At 45.8% G+C, this 24069-nt stretch overlaps 1 protein-coding gene across 1 annotated transcript; it reads right to left on the reverse strand.

Moving 5' to 3' along the window:
* Positions 1 to 1106: 1106 nt before the first annotated feature.
* On the reverse strand, positions 1107 to 23776 carry GIMAP8 (GTPase, IMAP family member 8). The gene is made up of 8 exons (XM_036429814.2): positions 23725 to 23776; positions 21064 to 21770; positions 14976 to 15636; positions 10047 to 10092; positions 8878 to 8982; positions 6709 to 7317; positions 3106 to 3822; positions 1107 to 2853 (listed from the first exon to the last, which is right to left on the reverse strand). Exons 2-7 carry the CDS (start codon positions 21120 to 21122, stop codon positions 3188 to 3190), a joined length of 2115 nt encoding a protein of 704 aa, XP_036285707.1. The 5' UTR covers positions 21123 to 21770; positions 23725 to 23776; the 3' UTR covers positions 1107 to 2853; positions 3106 to 3187.
* Positions 23777 to 24069: the final 293 nt, after the last annotated feature.

Genomic DNA, 24069 nt, shown 5'->3' on the forward strand with positions numbered 1-24069 from the left:
GGGAAACATGTTATTAGGAAAAAATAATATGGGTAGGATTGAGAAAAGGAAAAACCTACACTACTGGATTTAGTTTAGACTCATTATAACTGAAAATAGCTCTTCTTTTGTGCTGGCCAGATGGCTCAGCTGGTTGGAGCCTCATCCCATACACCAGAAAGTTGTGGGTTCAATTCCTAGTTCCAGCACATACCTAGGTTATGGGTTTGATCCCTAGTTGGAACGCATATGAGAGGCAACTGATCAATGTTTTTCTCTAAAATCAGTGTTTCTCTTTCTCTCCATCCCATCCCCGCGCTTGCGCGCGCTCGCTCTCTCTCTCTCTCTCTCTCTCTCTCTCTCTCTCTCTCTCTAAATCAATAAAAATATATCCTTGGATGATAATTTAAAAAAGAAAAGAACTCTTCTCTTGGAGTACAAACTGGGTGGCTCAAAGAAGACTAGAAGAACAAGATCAAGGTGATGGTACACTCAGTTCCTTCCAAGGCCCTTGAGAGATAATTTGTTCTATTCCTCTCTCCTACCTTCTAATCTTTGGAGTTCCTTTACTTTTTTTCCCCCCACCACCATTTATCCCCTGTATGCTCTCTTCCACCTACACCCACCACTCTCACCCCCCACAATAGCCAATCACCTCATTGTTGTCCATGTCCATGAGTTCTTTTTCTTTTTTCCTCAATCCCTCCACTCCCACAATGCACCAGAGCTGTCTGTCTGCTCTCTACCTGTGAGTCTGTTTCTATTTTGCTTGGTAATTCAGTTTGTTCATTAAATTCCACATTTGAGTGAAATCATATGATACTTATCTTTCTCTAAGTGGCTTATTTCACTTAGCATAATGTTCTGTAGGTTCAACCCATGCTGTTGCAAAGATAAATTTTTACCACAGCATAGCATTACACTGTGTAAATGTACCACAGCTTTTTTATTCACTCATCTATTGATGAACTCTTGGGCTCCTTCCAAATCTTGGCTATTGTAAATAATGCTGCAGTGAACATAAGGGTACATACAATCTTTTGAATTAGTGTTTTGGGTCTCTTTGTTTTTTGTGGGGGTTTTTTTGGGGGGGAGCGGGGTTGTTTTGTTTTGTTTTGTTTTGTTTTGCAGTTTCTTGACTTTATTAACCTGGAGCTCTGCCATACCAGCCCCAGGGGCTGGTGCCCAGGCACAGTGAGCAGGATTGAGGTCAGAGAGGTTCAGCCCCTGGCAGCCTGGCACAGCTGGGCCAAGGGGTTAGAAGGTACAAAAGTCCAAATGCTGGCACTTCAGGTGTGGCTGGCATCCAGCCTGGTCCGGAGGGGAACACGACCTGCTGCAGTGGGCATACAGGGTGCCATGGTCCTCTCCTGGCAGAGGGTCTGCCATGTGGCAGGGCCAGGCCTGTGCAGGCAACGTTCCTTCCAAAGCAGCGGCTAGGAGCAGTTAGTGATTCTGGCCAGGAACTGCTGTGCCCACCACTCATCCAGGTCAATGGGCACGAAGTTTTGCAGTCTGGGGTTGGGGGTCCTCTCGATGAGTCTCTTTGGATAAATTCCCAGAAGTGGAAAAGTTGGGTCATAAGGCAGTTCCATTTTTAATTTTTTGAGGTAATTCCATACCGCCAAGTTGAGACATCTCCTGCCTCTAGGAGGAGTCAGACTCTTCCTCAAGTCAGAAAAATGGAAATCAGGAGGACATAAGTTCATAATTTCATTCATCTTTATTATTTCACTCAGCGGAGTATAATTACATACAGGGTTTCCATAATTTGTTATAATAAGAGTTATGCAGGATACAAAATTATTAATGTTGACAGTTCATGCTCTTATAAATGGGTCAGTCTTAAAGGTAAACTGATACTTAAAAAATAAAAAGAAAAAAGCAAGTGATATAAATCCTGTCCCCAAAGTATCTCTAAAGTGGTTAATATTGAAAACATCTGGCCCTATATCTACTGAAAGAGGATTCTATAGTTCTCACCTCATACAGCGCCTCCATCAGGCAGCTATCAATTTTAACTGCTCACCTGTGAGTAGAACATCACCATCTTGGAACCCAGTGGCAACCTGAAGTGCAGAGACTGCATGAGAATGAAGCTGGACAGCGGACACAGCACCTGCCTCAGACAGCCTGCCCCCGGACATGAGACACCATAAGCCCCTAATGTGTTTATACCATAATTATGTGAGTTCTCTGGTTATGACCTAATTCCTAACCCTCGAGATACAGAATGGAGAAAAGTGAAAAAAAAGTTTTCAATAACCTTTTCTAGAGGAAATCTAGAATTATACTTAGAAATCCAAAATTTTGCAAAGTTGTCTAATCTTGGCAATTTTAGTGATTTTTTTGTTCTAGTCTCTTTCGCTGTGATGATTTAGCAGTACAGTCATTTGAAACGTCACAGTCTTGTTCATGTCCTCAGGGACCACAAAGAAGGGGGGACTGGGTCACTTTGCATTCAGAGTAGAAATGGAGAGGGCACAACGGAACAGCCACCACTCCAGAAAAAGGACAGCTCAGGCCGGCAGGTGTGGCAGGCATGGGCGGCCCACAGGCGTCCAGACGCACCTCTCTGCCATGCCCAGGACTTCCCAGATGTGGCCTTGCTCTCATGTATCCGGGTGCCCTGATTCTTGTGTAACTATGTGTATTCTGGCTACAGGTTGGCCTTCGCCGGGGTCCTCACTCCAATCTACCTGCGAAGGTAAGGTAATTCCTGTGACTTGATTCTGACCCTTTTTCACTACATTATTTTTTCTTGCTTCTTTATAATCTACTACCTACCCCATCTTGAAAATTTAATTACCTCAAAGAGCCGAAGCATCACAAGTTGAGAGGCCTTGATTTCTCAAGCCCTTAAAAGTCATGAACCCGCCGAAACCGGTTTGGCTCAGTGGACAGTGTGTCGGCCTGCGGACTGAGGTCCCAGGTTCGATTCTGGTCAAGGGCATGTGCCTTGGTTGCGGGCACATCCCTGGTGAGGGGTGTGTAGGAGGCAGCTGGTCGATGTTTCTCTCTCTATCGGTGTTTCTAACTCTCTATCTCACTCAATTCCTCTCTGTGATAAATCAATGAAATATATATTATAAAAAAGTAAAAAATAAAAAAATAAAAGTCATGAACCCACTCCCCATCCACCAATCTTCCCATACCCCCCAACCTGAGTGCAGCTCTAACTTAAAGAGACCCCAGGCACTTCAGCCACCTATGGAAGCCAATTTTTTAATTTTGTCATTGCGTTTCCGAAAAATTTGCTTTCCTGGGCATCTTCGGTTATTTGGCTGATGTTCTCCCCTTCCACAGACCCTTTATAGTTACGAATCAGCTCATTGGCCATTTTCAAAAGGTCTGTTACCTGGTCTTCCATAGCTCGGCCGGTTTCTTTGTTATTAAAAGCACAAACTCGCCCCTTACACTTTTTAATGGTCTCCTTAAGAAATGTGTCGTCTGTATTTTTGCAGTAATCTTTAATGTCCTCGCCCCCCAAGTCTTCCTTCCGGGTGAAAAGCACAATCATGCGTTCCATAACATTACTTCCGAACGTGGACTTCAGTGCGCTCACCACGTCTCTGTCCTGGGCCGTGATCCGTCCGAGCTGGAGCACCAGGACTAGAACTCTGTTACTTTCATAGCTTCTGACCTCCTGTAAGTGGGTTAGCAGGTCAGGAGTGTCCACCACCTCCACCTCCTGCTCCGCCACTGTCCTCTTGCCCTCCTGGAACACCTTGGTGACCGGCTGGGGACTGAGCTTAGAGGTGAAGATGTTACGCCCGAGGATGGAGTTCCCGGTGGCACTCTTCCCAGTTCCGCTCCGCCCCAGGAGGACAATGCGCAGGGGCTCTGCCGGAGGAAAGCAGGAGAGAGAGTCATGACCCTGGGCTGACCTGGGTGCGCCTTTCAAAGCGATGCCACACATTGCAGCCCGGGACTCTCAGGGAGCATCAGGGCTGCTTTCCCAGAACAGCTCCAGCCCTGAGCACAGGAATGGCTTCCTCCAGGCACACAGTGAACTCCGAAGCAGGTCTTGGACCACAGTCCCTGCCCCGCACTCACCCACTGACATGCTACTGTCCTATCTCTCACTCTGCTCCTTTGTCCGGTAACTTCTCTGGCTCCCTGGCACCTGTGAGTGTTTTGTTACTCTTTGCCCACTCACCTAGGTCCAGTCTACTCATCTCATCTCTGTCTTCTGTTCCTGCTGTGACTCTGTCTTCCCAATGGCTACTAATGCTAACCGAAACAAAACCTCCTGGGTTTATTTGAAAAATTATTCCATAGAATTAGTTTTTGGAAAAAAGCAACTACATGTACCATCTGTGGATTACCAGAGGGAGCACTTCTCATTACAACCACCTTCAATTTAACTGTGTCCTTCATTGATATCCGAAGGCATCTCGTGATGCCTGGCCTGTGTTTTTCAGTGGTTAGAGCACTGGCCTGCACGACAAAGGGTCTCAGGTTCGATTCCCAGTCAAGGGCATGTACCTAGGTTGCAGGTCACATCCATGCCCCAGGTGGGGTACATGTGGGAGGCAATCAATCAGTGTGTCTCTCTCACATTGATATTTCTCTCCTCCTTCCCAACCTTCCACTCTCTCTAAAAATTAATGGAAAATATCCTTGGGTGAGGAGTAACAATAACAAAAAAAGGAACCTTATGGTTATGATAATGAGTGCCCAATAATACTGTTAGGTGGTCTCAGTGATGGAGAATAAATTTCCCAACCGATGGAATTACAGGAGTAATGCGATGTATATCACTGGGGGTTTCTTTATGACTTTGCACTTGTACCGTGATCTCTCTCTTCCATTCAGGTAGCTTCACACTTTTCTTCAATCATGACCTTTTCCCCAAATTACAAATATCCACCTCAAAACAAGGAGAAAGGAAAGCCCACCCCTTGCTCTCCCTACCAGGGGAACTTACTGAATTGCTTGTTCCAAAGCCACAATCTTATGCTTAAAAGATGAATAAAGTCTCCCGACAACCCCATATCTGTCACGTGTTTCCATCCTGCTTCCATACCCTCAAAGGCTGTGGTTCCCAATGGCCTCTGTAAACTCCCAATCCCACTTTACCTCTAGGTGTGACTCCTCAATACCCATCAACACCACTCCCTGATATTCCCTCATATGTGGCATGCATAGTCCTAACTCTTTGCTTCAAATTGCTAGTGTACTCTCTCCAGAATGTCTTCCAAGTTTCTGCTTAGCCGTCCAAACTCAACCCATTTTCCAAAGCCCATTTCAAATTGGGATCCCTCCACACAGCCTCTCCTGACATTCCCACATGTCTTTACTTCTTTTTTATATATATACTAGTAGCCCTGTGCACGAATCCATGTGAGAGTAGCTTGCTGCCTCTTGTCTCAGTTGGCCGCTCATAGCCCTCCACTCTCCTGCTATTGGTCTTTATGCGTCATGGTGTAATGACCATTTGTATATTGCATCTTTATTATATAGGATTTTTTTATTATTGACTTCAGAGAGAAAGGGAGAGGGAGAAAGAGATAGAAACATCAATGATGAGAGAGAATCATTGATCAGCTGCCTTCTGCATGTGCCCTACCATGGATTGAACCCACAACCCAGGCATTTGTCCTTGATCAGAATTGAACCTAGGACCCTTCAGTCCTCACACCGACACTCTATCCACTGAGCCAAACCAGCCAGGGCTGTACACCATGATAACTCTCTCTCTCACTTCTTCAGGAAGCTCCCCAACACCTGGCCTTCCATGAGGAACAAAAAACGGCTCAATGAACAGATATGCTCCTTTAGATCTGATGTTCTTCTCAGGTGAGCACATTTGAAGCACAAGAGAATGGGATGAGTCATGCTGGGATGGAAGGATCTCAGCTCAGGTCAATAGAATGCATAGCACTGAGTGGATGGGAACTTCTGTTTCAGCAGTAGATAGTGCTGTGTGGCTAGGCTAATAAATAAATCTCATCTATAGTCATGTGGGGCCCTCCCATCATGAGCATTCAGGCTCCCAGTTCTTGTTCCGTCAAAATGGCGCCCCCTGTCCAATAGAGAGAAGAGTAAAGAAGCAAGAGAGTAAACAAAGTCAAGAAAGGGTGTGAGAGAGTCTGGCTGGTGGGGCTCAGTGGTTGAGCATCAACCCATGAACCAGGAGGTCACAGTTCTATTTATGATCAAGGCACATGCCTGTATTGAAGGCTCAATCCCCAGTAAGGGGCATGCAGGAGGCAGTCAATTGATGACTCTCTCTCATCGTTGATGTTTCTCTCTCTCTCTCCCTTTCCCTTCCTCTCTCTGAAATTTTTTTTTTAAGAACTTCTTTTTTTTAAAGAAAGGGAGAGTATGTGTATGTGTTGAGTTTAAGACAAAGAAAGAGAAAGTATTAACCAATGGTCAAGAGCTATTTTATCACCAACCCTGAGTGCGGAGCCCTGGGTAAAAGAGGTTGGAAACTGTACCAAAAACAAGAAGCTGGAAAAGGTCAACTCCTTCCTTCATGGCCCTCACCGTCCAGTTGGAGAAATGAGGCCTGGCTCATGGAAGCATTAAAGACCAGGCCAGCACAGTATGCAAGGAAAGTCAACTAATTTTAGTTAAATAGAAGAAAGGAGAAAGAGAAGAGTTAGTCAGTAGAATGGACCTGTCCTTTTTATCTTCTCTATGCCCTTCAGAAAATAAAAAAGTTCCTCTATAGCCTATATCTGCTTTTTTTTTTTAAGCATATGTAAAATGTTTTCTTACCTTCCTTTTTGAAGTTGCAAGGCTTGTCTCCATTCTGTTGCACCATTTTCACAATTTTTTGCAGGAGCCCATCTACCTGCCTTTGTTCCTCTTTTCCTGTCACTCTGTAGTTGAAGGTGCTGATTTGGTTTTCAGAACTCTCGACAAGAGTACTGTGGAGGACTTTATTCCTGATTAAAAACATATCTACTTTCTGGTCCTCTAGATCTTCTTTCCTTGTGAGGAGCACAATCATATACTTAGCTAATTCGTCTTCAAAACTTTTTTGGATGGTCTTCAGATCCACTTCAGTTAAGGAGGTCAATGGGGTCACCAGCAGGAAGGCATGGGGGCCCTTAGGGGCATGTTTGCAAAGGTCTGATTTAAAGTCATTTAAAGATAATAAGTCTGGACTATCAATGATCAAAATTTTCCTCCCTCTCCAGATTCTGCTCTCAGACTTAAACTTCTTGGTTACTGATTCGTCACTGAATTCAGTCTCAAAGACTCGCTTCCCCAGAAGGCTGTTCCCCACTGTGCTTTTTCCAACGCCACGCTTCCCCACAAGCAGGACCATTAGTTCTGGCATCACAGGGGTCGGCTCAGATCCTGTGGCCAGCAGCTGCTCCCCTGGAGGACAAGAGGACAGATTCCAAGTCTTTTCTTAAAACACAGGGACAAGTTTTATCGCTTCTCTTCTTTGTCAGTTTTTATAGAAAATGGCATCAGTGCTCTGACCCTACAGAACTCTGGTCCTGGCCAGAAGCTACCCATCAAAGTAAGAGCCCTGAAAGGGGCCATGAACTATGTCAAGAGCTTGAGGTTGCCCAGGAACATGTAAAATGTTAAAGTTGGCTTTCACTGGTCTTGGTCCTTAGCATTCCTCTCATTTTGCTACCAAAAGTAAGTACTGGGGCATGAAGTCCATGGGCTAAGGCAGGACCAGGGAGAATCTGAGTTTAAAATAACCGTGAGTGGCCCTGGCCAGAGTAGCTCAGTTGGTTGGGTGGCATCCCATGCACCAGACGCAGGGGTCCTCAAACTTTTTAAAGTTGGGGCCAGATCACGGTCCCTCAGAGAGCTGGAGGGCCTGACTATATGAACTACTAATTCCTACTGTAACACCTCGGCTGCGCTCACTGCCCAAAAAACCTGGTGGGCCGGATCAGACTCCTCTGCGGGCCGCATGTGGCCCGCGGGCCGTAGTTTGAAGACCCCTGCACCAGAGGTTGCTCATTCAATTTCAGGTCAAGGGCACATGCCCAAATTGCAGGCTCAATCCCCAGTAGGGGGCATACTGGAGGCAGCCAATGGATGCATTGCTCTCACATTGATGTTGCTCTCTCTCCCCCTTCCTCGCCCTCTAAAAATCCATAAACTGTTCTTAATAATAATAATAATAATAATTAAATAACTCTGCCCTAATCGGTTTGGCTCAATGGATAGAGCATTGGCCTGTGGACTCAAGGGTCCCAGGTTTAATTCTGCTCAAGGGCATCTACCTTGGTTGCAGGCACATCTCCAGTAGGGAGTGTGCAGGAGGCAGCTGATCAATGTTTCTCTCTCATCGATGTTTCTAACTATCCCTCCCCCTTCCTCTCTGTAAAAAAAAAAATCAATAAAATAAATTAAAAATAATAATAACAAAATAATTTTGAGTGGTATATTCATAAAATTGAATACTGCTCAGCAATTAAAAAAGAAAAGAAATGAATGGACTGCTGATATGCAACATGACTAGATCTCCAAAACATGATAATTAAAAAAAGCCAAACACAAAATTACATGCAATATGAGTACATTATATAGAGTTCAAGAACAGACATGGTTAACTGATGTTGGTAAAAGTCTCTTAGGGGAGAGGCAGTGAGAACTTCTAAGGAGCTGGAAATGTGCTATATCTTTATCTAGTTGGTGGTCTCGTATGTGTAGATGTGTAAACGTCATTGAGTTGTATTGACTCTATGTAAATTATACCTCAATAAATTGCTGTAAAAACCTGAGCTATAAAACTCTGTCTCCACACATACCCTGTTCCCACCACTTCTCCTTGTGGCCTGCAGCTGCTCCCCTAGAGGACAAGAGGACAGATTCCAAGTTTCTTCTTATAGTGGGACACAAAGACAGGGACAAGTTTTATCGCTTCTCTTCCTTGTCAGTTTTTATAGAAAAGGTCAACACCACAACTACGTGCTGAGCAAATGGCAGAGTCAGCAACTACAGGGATAGTCACTGGGGCTGTGCTATCCAGGGCGCCATCCAGGTAGACTGTCACTCCATGACTGCATGACAAATCTGGGAGGGGAGTAAATGTGGCATTTAAAGAAAGCAGCTGAAATGCAGAGACTACATGTCCTTGGAAAGTTGCCTTCGGAATATTACTACTTTCCCCAAGAGCACCTCTCACTAGCCTACATCCTACAAAAAGTCCTTTCTTGCCTGCCTGTGTGGCTCAGTTGGTTGAGCATCGTCCATGCACCAAGAGGTCACTGGTTTGATTCCCAGTCAGGGCACATGCCTAGGTATCAGTTTCAATCCCCAGTAGGGGGCATGTATATACTAAGAGGATTGAATGATTAATATATATTACATGTAATTTTTCAGCACATGTCATCTACAATTATTATGATTATTAAAATTTTCATTTTAAATATTATTTTGGAAAATTTGGGGGGGATAGAGAGCTCATTTATTGTATTTAGTACTGAATATTCAGTTCTTTGTTCCTTCCTTTCTTTATGTGCGTTTGTGTGTGTTCTGTGTGTGTGTGTGTGTGTGTGTGTGTGTTGGGATTTTTGTTGTGCATATTCAGTTCTTTCACAGAGCTGGCCCAGAAAAAAATTGGAAAGTATATCCATGAAGAGATAGTTGAATTAGTTATATATGCCCGTCCTACAGACCAAATTGCATCTACTACACAGAATTCGGTAGCTCTGGATGTACTGGCCTGTGCAGAGTGTAGTATACATCACTAATGGCAATCAGTACAAGCATACTGAGCTGCATCACTGAATTCTGCAAGTTACTGTTATCTATGGAGGAGGGACTTCTGATTTCCTAGGAGGAGTCAAAAATTGAGTGGTGCTAGATCCAGGGCCAGGAAGGAGAGGCCAACTGGGTACAGCAGTCAAGCCCAGCGTTGTAACATGGCAGAGGTCAGGGACACCCACACCAGCCACAGGACCTTGGCTGGTGCTACACCTTCTCAAAGGGTTCAGAGTTCCCTAAGAACAGGTTGTACGCATTAACATGAGCTAGGTCTCCAGGGTACACTTTTGCTCTGACTTATCACTTTGATGCATAGCACACTCAAAGGAATGTCTATATGAGCTTCACATTCTTTGAAGGAATCACCTTACCGTGTGGAAAGTCCTCCTCCTCAGAGGTAGCTTCTTTCATACAGACCTAGAAAATAAAGAGGAGAAATGATGTACACAGACCTAAACTTTCTTCTTTTCACAAAGTAAACAAATGGAGACACAAGTGTATAATTCAGAATAACTGGATGATTAGGATGTGGTCAAATCAAGGCCATGGTCGTGGTCCTTCCTGGTCATTATAGACTTGTCCATAATGACAGTCAGTCTTGAGATCCTATGGCCGCTGCTGCCTCAACAGGTTTACCTGACGCAAGATGGGTCTCGCTCTCAAAGCAGAAAGCCATCTGCAAGGCATTGTTCCGGAAGCTCTAACTTCATTTCTCCACAGTTCCTAACAGTAATTCTTCCCAAAAGCTCCCAAGGTTTCTGCTATTCCTGGAGAGAATCCAGAGGCTTAAGGAGAACTTGTGGGCTCCCTCAAGAAAGAAATCAGCTCAGTAATGTCAGTGATGAGACAAGGCAGAGTGAGGACATTGGGAACCAGGCTCCCAATCTGGTCATGGGATTATAAAAAAGTTGAAAACACCCTAGCCAGTGAGCTCAGTGGTTAGAGTATTGGCCCATGCACTGAAGGGTCAAGGTTCACTTCCCAGTCAAGGACACATACCTGGGTTGCAGGTTCGCAATCCCTAGTCCAATTGGGGTGTGTGCAGGAGGCAGTGAATCGCTGTCTCTCTCACATCGATGTTCTCTTTCTCTCTCTTCCCCACCCCGCCCTTCCTCTCTCTAAAAATCAATGAAGAAAGTATTCTCGGGTGAGGATTAACAACAATAAAAAAAAAAAGAAGGTAAAAACAATGACATACAATCTTGATGAATCTGCTATCCCTAGAAGTTTCCTGTACTTTATTTCAACCTTGTCTTTGTTAAGTCTCCATGCTAGCCAAGTTTCCTGCTTTCTCACCTGACCTTACCCAAAACCCTTGATGCCATCAATCATCTCTCTCTGGGGTCCTCTCATTCCTCTCTGGTTATCAGACTTTTTCCACTTTCCACAGCCCAGCTCAAATTATTTCATGTTTGTTTGTTTTAAACCAAAGGTATGATCTACAACTTAATAATTTTTTCCATCTTCAATCCACCAAAAAATAAGTTGTTAACTTGTATATCCTTCTATGTTGTCCTAACTTTCCAGTGTTTCCCAAACTTTTGACGTATGTGTATCCCTTCTATAATTTTCGTAACGCTGAGTACCGCTTGTACTCATGAGAACATAGAATTAGGTGCAGCTAAGCACGGTGCAGTGCATATCCCCACCAAACTCCCGTGCAACGTGTACCCCCACCAAACTCTTCCCGTACCCCTGGGGGTACGCGTACCACACTTTGGGAAATACTGCATTTATACAAATACATACAAGCATATATGAACACATAGAGAGACTTATTAGGCTCTTTTATTCTGCAATCAGCTTAATAATTAACATGTCTGCACATCTACACAAGTAGATGCAATTCGCTCCATATGCAACCATTTAAACTAATGCAATCCTTCCTTTATTGGTAGACCTACAGGCTATTTCTGGTTTTACTATTCCATAATATTCAGTGATAAAGGTTCTTGTCCATACACCTTTATGTATTTTTATGTCTTGGTGCTAGAGTCCTAAAAGTGGAAATCTTCGCTCCATCTCTGGATTAATAAATCCTTTTTTTTAAATATTTTTTTATTTTAGAAAGAGGAAGGAAGAGGGATAGAGAGATAGAAACATCGATGACAAAGAAACATCGATTGGCTGCCTCCTGCACACCCCCTACTAGGGATTAAGCCCGCAACTCAAGCAAATGCCCTGACGGGGAATCGAACCAGTTACCTCCTGGTTCATGTGTCGACATTCAACCACAGAGCAACACCAGCTGGGCTGGATTATTAAATCCTTAATGTCTCCATAATTTATTTGGACCTCATACACTTCTATAATAATTATAACAATCAGAATAATAGCAGCTTATAATTATTGAACATTTATCCAGTTTCAAGTATTTGCAAATTATTTTGTAAGCATTTCATTTACTCCTCAACACAGTCCCTGAAATACATATAATTCAGAATTCTTGAGCCTCAGGGTCCTCATCTGTAGAATATCTGTGCATAAAGTTGCAGTGAAGACGAAATCGGTTCATGTATGTGTTTGGAATTTAGTAGTTTCTCAGTAAGTGCTGGCTTCTCTCACATGGCCATCAGCTCGAAAAAGATCCCCCATGCTGAATTTTTGTTTGCTTTACCTTCTTCAGCACCTATCTTGCCTAATAATAGACAAATATGTAACATGACCATACCTTCCTTATGCCCATAGCCAATCAGAATGAGTATGCAAATTAACCCCCACAAAAAAAAAAAAGATGGCAGTTAATTTGCATACATAAGCACCCAATGCCTGTGTCCCAGGAACATCCTGGCACCCAGGTCACTGTGAGTTAAGGCCTCCTGGGCCCAGAGCAGCCTGGGCAGGGCCTGAGCCAGGGGGCTCTTGGACAGGGCCAAACCTGCAATCAGAACGAGGGGGCAGGAACAGAGTCTGTTATTGCAGGAAGCTGAGTGTCCACTCCTGTCCAGGAGCAGAGCCTGCGGTCACAGGGAGCCTGGGGTCCCTTGCTCAAGGCTCAAAGCCTAAGCTAGAGAGTGGAGCAGGGGTAGGCGGGGTGGAGCCTGCAATCAGAGGGAACTGGAGGGCCCCTGCCCAGACCTAAAGCTTTGGCCAGAGGCTTTAGGCCTGTGCAGGGCCCAGCCCACAATTGGTGTGAACTATAGAGGAAACACCTTTTCTGACTGCACATTGTCTAAGCTTCCTGTGTGTCACTAGAAATATTCTTAATAACTTGGGTAATAAGAATCTGAAAAAGTGATCTAGAGTTTTTCCACCACACTCTGAAGAAAAAAAAAAAATGAAGGTCTGCTGCTGGAGGGCTAAGAAATGTCATATCCTGTCCTAGCTGGTTTGACTCAGTGGATAATGCCTCAGCCTGCAGACAGCAGGGTCTGGGTTCGATTCTGATCAAGGGCATGTACTTAGGTTGCAGGCTTCTCCCTGGCAGGGGCCCAGATCAGAGATCATGCAGGAGGCAACCAATCAAAGTGTCCCTCTCACTTTGATGTTGTTCTCTGTCTTTCCCTTTCTCTTACACATTTTCCAAAAGTCAATGGAAACATATCCTCAGGTGAGGATAAAATATATGAGGATAATGGTGAGGATAATGCATATCCTATGAAAGACACATCTTGAACATGCGTAAAGAAAGTTTTCATTTTTTCTTGGTGAAGGGACTGGAGTCCGTGTTGATGAAAACACCATGGTGGCTGCAGTGGCTGGCAGTGGCTGCAGTAGCAGGGTGCTGGGGCTGGTGCCTTCCCCTGTTCAGCCCGTTTGCCTCCCACAAACGGAGGCCAGCCATCAGTAGGACATCCCCTGAGGGCTCCCAGTATGTGAGAGGGGGCAGGTTGCGCTGAGGGACACCCCACACACACACACACACACACCCAGTGCACGAATTTCACCCACCAGGCCCCTAGTATTTATAGAATTCCCTATACTAACATAAGCTTAGTTATACTGAGTCAATGATTACTTTGTTTCTTATGCATAAGTCACTCCAGTTGTAGCGTAAGCTCCTCAGTGGCAAAAGCTTGCATTCCTTACTTCTGAATACATTCTTCATTCAAGTTAAAAAAAAAAAAAAAGTAAATAAAATGTCAATCTGGCTGTTGTGTGGGGATATAAAATGGGTGGGGATATAAGGCCCAAGAATGAACAAGGGAAAGTTGTTAGGAGATTATTTGTAAAATACTCCAGGCAAGAGAAGAGGCTGTCTTGTACCCGATGGTGGTTGCGGAGGTGGAGAGAAGCAGGTGGGTGCCAGGCATGAGCACGGACTTGAGAATTTCTTGGGCAGCAGATGCCAGCTGTGCTATAAAAGCCAACTCCAGGGTTTGGGTTTGAAGAGCGTAGTAGGCAGCACAACCATTTACCAAGTTGAGAAGAAAACAGAAATCATACAGATTTAAGGGGGGAACTGAGAGTTTGGACATGTTCAGTCTGGGGTCCTTTATGAGAGTGCAGAGGAGATGTCAAGTAGCAACTGGATAAAAGGGGCAGAACTCAGAGGAGACCTGGGCAAGGGCTGCTAATTTTGAAACTGTTGGAAATAAATGGAGCTCAAAGTTGTAAAATGTGGGGTCACCCAAGGGAGAGTGTAGAGAATTGGGGACAGGCTAGAACCAAGCCCTGTAGATGCCAACTTTTAGAGTTCGTGCGAGGAGGACTCAGCAATCCCCCGAGTGGCCAGAAAGGATGGGATGAGGTGGGTGGGGAGAGAAAGAAGAAGATGGTTTTATTGAAGCCAAGGGGGTCTAATGAGTCATTGGTGTCCAAGACTATGAAAGGTAAAGTCAGGCAAGGACTTAACTGTATCCATGAATTCACCAATAAAGTCCAAAGTTTAATATCCAAAGTAACCTACCTTCTGGTGCCTCATCTTTCCAGATTATGAATAGACCAGTGGCCCCTTGCAGGAAGATTTCTGCAATAGAGCTTCCTGCTGCAGTCACCACCCCACCTGCTTTCCTCCCTTTACCCAAGGCCCCACCTGCTTGCCTTCCTTCTCCCCTGCTCTGCTTGCTTGCTTCTGCAGCACTTGGCTTCTTTCTAAGCCATCTGCAGTCTTCGCTCTGTCCTGGATATGCAATTTAACTGCCATCTTGGTTGTGTTCATTTGCATACATGCCCTGATTGGTTGGCGGGCGTGGCTTGTGGGCATAGCGAAGGCACAGTCAATTTGAGTGTTTCTCTTTTATTACCTAGGATATCTCCTTAAACAAGGCCTAGGAACCTTTTCACATGTCTCTGCCCATCTTCATCCCACTCTCTCTAACAACCCAGAGATCCTTGGAGACAGGAATGAGAATTCTCACCTGGGATCCATTGCCTTCATTGTTGAACTTCACAGGATAGGGTTCTCCATTCTTATCCACCAAACACTTGACCATGGGGAGGAGCTCTCCCACCTGGCTGTCCCGCTCAGCCTCACTTGCCTTGTTGTTGAAAGCGCAGTAGCGTCTTCCACAGTTTTCAACCAACTTTCCAAGCGATGTGTCGTTTTGAAGGTAATCTTCCATGGAGCCATCATCCAACTCATCCTTCCGAGTGAAGATGATAATGATGTACCTCCAGACTCCCTCTCCAAACACCTGCTGGATGCCCTCGATTGTCTCTCTGTCGTCCTCGTTATACTTGCCGATGGGAATCACCAGAAGCAGGACATGCAGGCTGGGGGCAAAAAGCTCCCAGCAGTGTTCAATGGCTCCTTGCTTGTTGTTGACACAAGCTGTTGAGGAGAAAAGGTTGGGGGTGTCGATGACCACAACTTCCTCCCCTCTCACGGTCCCACTCTCTCTCTGGCACGTTTCAGTCACCGGCTTCCCACTGAATCTGGACAGGAACACCTCTTTGCCCAGAATGGTGTTTCCCGTGGCACTTTTTCCTGCCCCATGCTTCCCCAAGAGGAGAAGCCTCAGGGGCCCCCGGGAGCAGCCCTGCACCGCAGCATCCTCCTGGCACCGGCTCCCGCTGGTCCTGTTGGAACAAAGAGCAACACATCAAGGTCCAGCTCACATGCAGAGTAAACAGAGGAACAGCAAGAAAATGTGTTCTTGCCAAAACCGGTTTGGCTCAGTGGTAGAGCGTTGGTCTGACGATTAAAGGGTCCCAGGTTCGATTCCGGTCAAGGGCATGTACTGGGTTGCGGGCACATTCCCAGTAGGGGGTGTGCAAGAGGTGGCTGGTCGATGTTTCTCTCTCATTGACGTTTTTAACTCTCTATCCCTCTCTCTTCCTCTCTGTAGAAAAATCAATAAAATATGTTTTTTTAAAAAGAATAGACAGGAGAGTCAGAGTGAAAAAAGATGTGAAAACAGAAATGGGGAGGATCAGAGAGTGAGATTTGCTAATTTGAAAATGCTACCCTGCTGGCTTTGATGACAGAGGCCAACTCTCCAAGCTGGGAAAGGCCAGGAAACAGATTCTCCCATGGAGGCCCCAGAAGGATCACAGTCCTGCTCAGTGCCTTGATGTTAAGACGTCCAGCCCCCAGAACTCTGAAATAATAAATCTGTGGGGGGCTTTAGTCACAATGTGTTATAGCAGCAATAAGACACTAATATACTCAGTCTCTCAGCCAACCTTCCAAATAGGGGTGTCCATGTGACCCAGATCGAGTTGGTGACAGTTGAGGGAACATTTGCTTGGGCCTTCTGAAAATGCCATGTTCTTTATTACTATTATTATTATTAATTATTATTATTTTGGATTTGAGAGAAAGAAACATTGATTTGTTGTTCCACTTATTTATGTATTTATTGGTTGCTTCTTGTATGTATCCTGACAGGAGATCAAACCCACAACCTTGGTGTACAGAGACTATGCTCTAACCATCAGAGAAACCCAGCCAGGGCTGAAAACGCTATTGTTTTCTTGATGACAGGGGCATTCTCCAGCAGAGGGCTCCTATTATCACTCTCCCCCTTCTTTCGGCATGGAACTCAAATGTGATGTCTGGGACTGCAGCTGCCATCCTGGGGCAACGAGGTACAAATAAGAAAACAAAAGTCAACATGCACCATTCAAGCCAAAGGACAGAGGAGCAGAAAGATAAAGGGTCCCTGATGACGTCCCTAAGCTGCCAGATCTCCTTCAAACCACCTCTTTGTTAAATAAACACTTAATACTCTTACAATTTAAGCTGTTGCTACTCCAAGTATGATTCCCAGATTGCAAACAACTAGATTCGCATAAGAAATACAAACTTTTGGGCCCCACCCCAGACCTGCTAAATCAGAATCTGTAGTTCAACAATTTCCAGGTGGTTTCCATGAAATGCAAGTCTGAGAAGCACCATTAGTTGAAATTGTGCATTCTTAACGGAGTCGGAATCTGCAGGAAGAGCCAAGTTTCGCAGCATCAGGTAACAGGTGCCCATATGTCCAGGTTCTCTGCTATGTCCATTGAACTCTCAGTCTATTCCTGAGCCACAATGTCTTCATTACTAAAACCAATATGACTTAATCAGTGTAACTTTCAAACAGGCCTCAGTGACCTGATGGAGCAATCCCAACACCTTGCTATAGCTCAGAATTATCTCACTGTTTCTTGGCTTTTTAAATCTTCAGAGGGCTTTTAAAATCAGTAGTCATTTTCTTTTGGAATTCCTAGTGGAGTTTTTGAATGCCATTGGTTCAATTTGTGGCTTAGTTCGAAAAGAGCTGACATCTTCAGAGTGTTGTTCCCTTCATTCTTCTTGTTGATCGGTTTTAAATATGCTCTAATTTCAAATCAACTATGATTTCTTTTTGGTCCATAATTAAGAGAAGTGATTATTAAATTTAAAAATATATTGGGCCTGAGACCGGTTTGGCTCAATGGATGGAGCGTCGGCTTGGGGACTGAAGGTTCCGGGTTTGATTCCTGTGAAGGGCATGTACCTTGGTTGCAGGCATATCCCCAGTAGGGGGTGTGCAAGAGGCAGCTGATTGATGACTCTTTCTCATCGATGCTTCTAACTCTCTGTCTCTCTTCCTTCCTTTCTGTACAAAATCAATAAAATATATTTTTTAAACATAAAATAAAATTATATATATATATATATATATATATATATATATATATATATGGAGAGTAGCTATCTTTTTTTATTTATTTCTAATGCTAGCGGACTGAGTTCAGAGAACATCTGCATAAAATATTTGTCATTGGCTGAGATTTACTTTTTGGCCCAATAAAATTTTTGTAAATGTTTTGTGTGGACTGGAAAAGAGCAAGTAGCGTGTAACTGTGGGTGCTTTTCACAGTCAGGGACCCCGCCTGCATCTGCAACCTCAGTCCAGGTCCCCAAAATGCCCAGCATGTCCTTCCCTGCACCCCTCTCCTCTGGTCCTCCTGGAAGATTCCTTCCCATTCTTCACCACTCCACTTTGTGGGGAGCAGCTACAGTGTCTGGATAGGTCCAAGCCTGATGAGAAGGCACAGTCCTCTCATTGCCACGGGCAAGGCCCAGCTTGGAGGGCAGGGCCTCCCAGCACAATGACAGCCATCAGCTATCGTTGTAAACTTGAACCTATGGTCGGAACACGTGGCCCCTCGTGCCTGAGTGATGTGGGATTGATAGAGTTCAGGAGCATGTAGTTGAGTAGGGCTGAAACCCACGAGAATGTTGTAAACATCTTGATCACGCCTTGTGGCATCTGCTATAAAATAAAGATATGGCTTGTGGGCGTGGTCACTATCTCTCAGAGAAGCAGAGTCCCACAGAGACCCAGCTTTCATTCTCTTGTCTTGTTTAAGCCTTTCAGCTGCCCCCACTCAGGTTCACCCTTGGCCTTTCCTCATTTTTCCAGATTAAACTGGTCATCCGCTCTTTTCTGGACTTCGGCAATAACATTACCTCTGGTCTCTCAGCTTCCAACCTTCTCCCAGAGTCTAAAACAGCAGTTCTCAGCCTGTGGGTCGCGACCCCTTTGGGGCTCGAACAACCCTTTCCCGGGGGTCGCCTAAGACATCCTGCATATCAGATATTTACATGACGATTCATAACAGTAGCAAAACTACAGTTAGGAAGCAGCCACGAAAATAATTTTATGGTTGGGGTCACCACAACATGAGGAGCTATATTAAAGGGTCGCGGCATTGGGAAGGTTGAGAACCACTGGCCTAAAGCAAGACAGATATCCCTTATCAGTCCAAAGTCCACCAAGGGCTTCCCACCCGCACAAAGTAATAGGCGAAGGCTTTATAGTGGTCCAAGACCCCACCCAATTCCGGCCCTGGCTGCCTCCCGGACCTCAGCCCCGCCCTTCTCCACCTGTCTTTGTCACATCAACCTTCCTGCTGGTCCCAAACATGGGACTTCGGGGGGTTTTGCTGGCTGCTCATCTGAGCAAGTCCCTGGACTTGTGTAAGGCAGGTTCACTTCCAATAGGTCTCTCCTGCGTCGTCCCTGTGGCACGGAAGGCCTCCAGTCACCCTATATCTAAGACTTCCCCCTCCCCTTTTCTCTGACTCTCCATATCCCCCCCCACCCCAGCCCCTGCTCTCCCAGTCCCTGGCACCTTGCTCTATTTTTCGGCCCAGCACCCACTGCTACTATCTTTCACACTGTGTGTTTACTTGCTTATCGCTTTCCTTTTTATCTCCCCACCACTAAAAGGCAAGTTCCACCAGAATGGAGACTTACCCTGATCTGTTCACCCCGGTATCTACAAACAACATAGAGAAAGCCTTTGATAAATACTTGCTTATGGCCAAGAAGATGGTTTTTGCCTTGAAGAACAAAGAAATGAAGCTGAAGAAAGTGAAGAAGGAGAAAAGCCCTTGTTATTTAACAGTTCATACCTTTTAAGAGAACCGTGTCTTATAAAATATTTGATTGTCAAACCACTATGCTGTACACCTGAAACCAATACAGAATAATATTGAACAGCCTGGCTGGAGTGGCTCAGTTCATTGAAGATCATCCTGTGCACTGATGCCAGGTCAACTCTGTCAGAGCCCATGCCCAGGTTTTGGGTTCAATCTCTGAGTGGGGCACGTACAGAAGGCAATCAATAGATGTTTCTATCTCTCTCCCTTCCTCTCTCTAAGCATGTTCTCTGTTAAGGATTTCAAAATATGTAAAATAACAAAACAACAAGAAAGCCCACTGCATTGGAGGACATATTTGTCAATGCTATTTCAGGTAAGAGTTTGATCTAGAAAAGTTACAGAGAGCTCATACAACTTAACAAAAGGGAGATAAACAATTCAATCAAAAAATGGGCAAAGGACCTAGACACTTTTCAAAAGAGGGCACACAGAAGGCCACGAGACATATGAAAACATGCCCAGCCGAAACCGGTTTGGCTCAGTAGATAGAGTGTCAGCCTGGGGACTGAAGGGTCCCGAGTTCGATTCTGGTCAAGGGCATGTACCTTGGTTGCAGGCACATCCCCCGTAGGGGGTGTGCAGGAGGCAACTAATCGATGATTCTCTCTCATCAATGTTTCTGACTCTCTATCACTCTCTCTTCCTCTCTGTGAAAAATCAATAAAATATATATATTTTTAAAAAAGAGAGAGAGAGAGAAAAGAAAACATGCTCAAAGTCACTAATCATCTGAGAGATGCAAATCAAAACAACGAGATACCATCTCAGGCCTGTCAGAATGGCTATCATCAACAAATCAATAAACAAGTGCTGGCAAGGATGCTGAGAAAAAGGAACCCTCATGCACTGCTGGTGGGAATGCAGTCTGGTGCAGCCACTGTGGAGGAGAGTATGGAGTTTCCTCAAAAAACTAAAAATGAAACTTCTATTTGACCCAGTGATTCCACTTCTAGGAATATATCCCAAGAAACTAGAAACACGAATCAGAAAGGATGTATGCTCCCCTATGTTCATAGCAGCACAATTTACCATAGCTAAGATTTGGAAACAGCCTACGTGCCTATCAGCAGGTGAGTGGATTAGAAAACTGTGGTACATCTACACCATGGAATACTATGCTGATTTTCTATTGTTGAAATTTCCTGCCTAAAGGATGTGGGTGTATCTCAGAACCTCAATAAAAGCGATGGCAAAAGGCTAGAGCAGTGGGTAGTCCTCCCCCTAGAGGTGTACTCCCGCCTGCCCCCTCCCCCCATTTTCCCAAATTAACTCTTTTCCAGACTCTTTTCATTTGTGTGCGTCCTTCTCCAGAACACGGAACCCTGAAGAAGAACCCTGAACCACGCGGGATGTGGAAAGGGACCCCACAAATGGCGTTAAATGAGTGACCATGAGTGGCATGTGAAGAAAGAAAAACAGTTTTTACAAGTACAGGGGGAGCCTCTGCCCCACCCCACGCCCCGGGCTGGGGAGACCAGGCCTGACTAAGGAGGAACCCTCCCAGAGACCCTGAGGTCGCACCCTCCCGTGGCTCTGCCCGCTCTGGGCTGGCGTCCTGGTGGTGCAGGCCCCTCCCTAACCACATACCTTGTTCCTGTGCCCCGGCCGGCCTGGGCCTCAGAGCCTCCACAGCGGGCCTGCTCCATGGCGTGGCAGGTGCAGCAGCTGCTCGTTCCTCTCAGGCAAACAGAATCCTACAGAGGCTGGTGTGAGAAAACAGGAAAGCAGGGCGGGACCAGCTCTGCAAGGTCTTTCTGATAAACATCCTTTCCCAGCAGAGAGAGGTTTCTAGAAGTGGGTTGTGGCTTTCGGTTTTGCAGCCTCAGCAGCACAGAAGTTCACTGCAAAGTCACAGTCAGGGTCAGGCACACGGGACAGGGGCAGGCAGGTGAGGGGGGTGCAGGCCCAGGAGGAGCTGCAGAGGGCCTCTAGAGAGGCCTCATCAGGCTCGGGGCAAAGCAGGTGCTGTGGGCGGCTTCCTGCCACTGAGGTCGGAAACAGGGGACCTTTAGTGGCTTCGATGAAGACACTGTTCCCACCACCAGCCCCCCAACCTCTGTGCACCCTGAAGCAGCCTGTCCAGCGCCGGTAACAATCCCTCACCCCTCTTCAGGGAAGGTGTTCCTGAATCCCTGGCCGGGGCAGCTCAGGCCTCAGACGAATGCTGCTTCCCAGGCGAAGCATTCCTTCCCGGGCCCGACCGTCCATGCTTTGTCCAAGACCATGGTGTCCCAACGCTTCCTGGGACAGAAAGAATTTGTACGTGGAGCAAGACTTTTTCAAGTTTTATGTCACTGTGGAAAAAAAAAAAAAAAAAAGTAGCCAACACATTAGGTAAATGGACTGTGTCAGCTATTTTTAGGTGCACAGTTCAGCCATGTGGGGCACGCTCACGTGGTTGTGCAAAGAGCTGGGAGCCTGTTCTTGCAACCCTGGGACGCCATGCGACTCCCCTTCCCTCCCCCAGCCCTGCAACCTCCTTCCTCTTTCTGTTCCTTAGTGGCTTCACCCTGGAGGAACCAGGCAGTGTTTGTCCATTCAAGACTGGCTTTTTTGCTTTGTGTCACGTCCTTGGGGTTCATCCAAGAGAGCAGACTTGTCATTTTGTGAACTTGAGCTCACCAAAGCTTGCACTGCCAGAAGTGGCAGCAGCAGAGGGCTGCACCTCCTGTTAGTAAATCTTCTGATCTTATAATGAATCAAGTTGATGCCTGAGGGTGGAGCCTTCCAGGACCTAAATAGGATGCATGTTGAAATCACTCCAGACTTTTTGTAACTAATGTCCCTGGAGAGGCTAGTGCTCCAGCTCCACAGAAGATGCCAGACCAAGGAGCAGCCGCTCAGAGAGCAGGTCCAAAGCCACATGGCTGACAGGAATGAACAGTTGGGTGATCCCTGCAGGCCACTGCCCCCACCAGTGCACGAATCCTGTGCACCGGGCCTCTAGTCCTAGCATATAAAGAGGGAATATGCTAATTGACCATCATGCCCTCACAAAAATGGCGGCATCCACAGCCAATAAGGAGGGAATATGCTAATTGTTGTCATGCCCTCAAAGATGGTGGTGCCCTCAGCCACAAGATGGCAGCACCCAGTCCTCTCAGCTCTACCGGAGGTGCAAGCAGGTCCGGCCACTCTGTATGCCTGCCTCTAGAGTCCCCCAGTCCCTTCAGCCCCCAGCCACCCAGGGCTGGCCCAAGTCACAGGTAACCAGGGCCGTCCCCAGGGAGTCACCTTCTCCTGGGGAGGTCTTGTGAGGAAGCTGAAGGGAAGCTGTCCCTGCCATCCAGGGTTTGGGGCTAGGGGCTACCTCTTGATGGGACCATTCCCCACCCCACTGACCCCCCTTAGTAAGAAGGACTGGGTCCTGGAAGGCTCCACCTTCAGGCATCAACTCGATTCATTATAAGATCAGACCATGCCTGTAAATATTTCTATTTTCCGCGTCCAGGAGGTGGTGGTGGGTTTTCCAACTCTTGCTCCATGCCTTCTCTCTCATCCTGTGGGTGGCTCAGCCAGCATCACCCAGTTCTCAGCTTCTTCCCTTGTAGAATGTTTTAGGTTTCTATGAAAAAACTTTTATTCCTGGCATTTTGGCTAATTCTCTTTGGAACGTTACTCTGTGTTTCTTTTTATTTCCTCTAGAAACCCAGGAAAAAAAGAAAGGGGGGAAAAAAATTGCATTTTTTTTGCCTCCCATTTTCTCTTGTCCCCTATAATTGCCATCAATTTTCATTCTGTCCCTAAAGGGACAGTTTACTTTCACACGTCTGCTTTTTTTACTCACTTCCATAGGGCACTCCAAAAAGCCTCATTGTTCTATTGACTCACTCAACAAATATTTACTGGCGATTTACATGGTTCCTGCTGGTACATTCTAATATAAAGGTGACAGGCAGGCCTCAGGGCACCGGAGAAACAGCCCTCTACAAATTCACTTGATGACAGTTCTCCAAGTGTGCACTAGAGGGTGCCACTCTCCCATTGGCATTTGTTACAAAAAGTCTGGAGTAAATGCAGCCTATTTAGGTTCTTTCTTTTATTTTATTTATTTATTATTATTATTATTATTATTATTATTTCTTTATTGATTATGGTGTCACACAATTGTCTTCATCCCCCCATTCCCATTCCAAACCCCTCCCCACATATGCCCACCCCCTGTTGTCCAGGACCACTGGTTAGGCTTATATGCATGCACACAAATCCTTTGGTTGATCTCTCCCCTTTGCCCCCACCCTCCCCTACCTTCCCTCCGAGGTTTGACAGTCTGATCGCTGCTTCTCTGTCTCCAGGTCTGTTTCTGTTCATCAGTTTATGTGGCTCATTATTTCCCCTAGATGCGTTAGATCCTGTGATACAAGGAATTCCCTTATAAGGACAGGAACTGAGACAAGCCATAATGGTTATGCTGAGTGGCAAATGAATCAGTCTGTAGTGAGTTCCTTTCTGGGCCAACAGAGGTGTGAAAGGGGAGGGCATGTGAATTCACTCCTGGGGGCATTTTATTGAGCTGCCCCTGGGGCAATAATGGCCATAGGAGGCTTCAGGTCCCATCCCTACTAGGGCAGTGGGACAGGAGGGACTCCCCCC

Source organism: Pipistrellus kuhlii, unplaced genomic scaffold, assembly GCF_014108245.1.
Source record: "Pipistrellus kuhlii isolate mPipKuh1 unplaced genomic scaffold, mPipKuh1.p scaffold_m20_p_10, whole genome shotgun sequence".
In the NCBI taxonomy this organism is placed as follows: Eukaryota; Metazoa; Chordata; class Mammalia; order Chiroptera; family Vespertilionidae; genus Pipistrellus; species Pipistrellus kuhlii.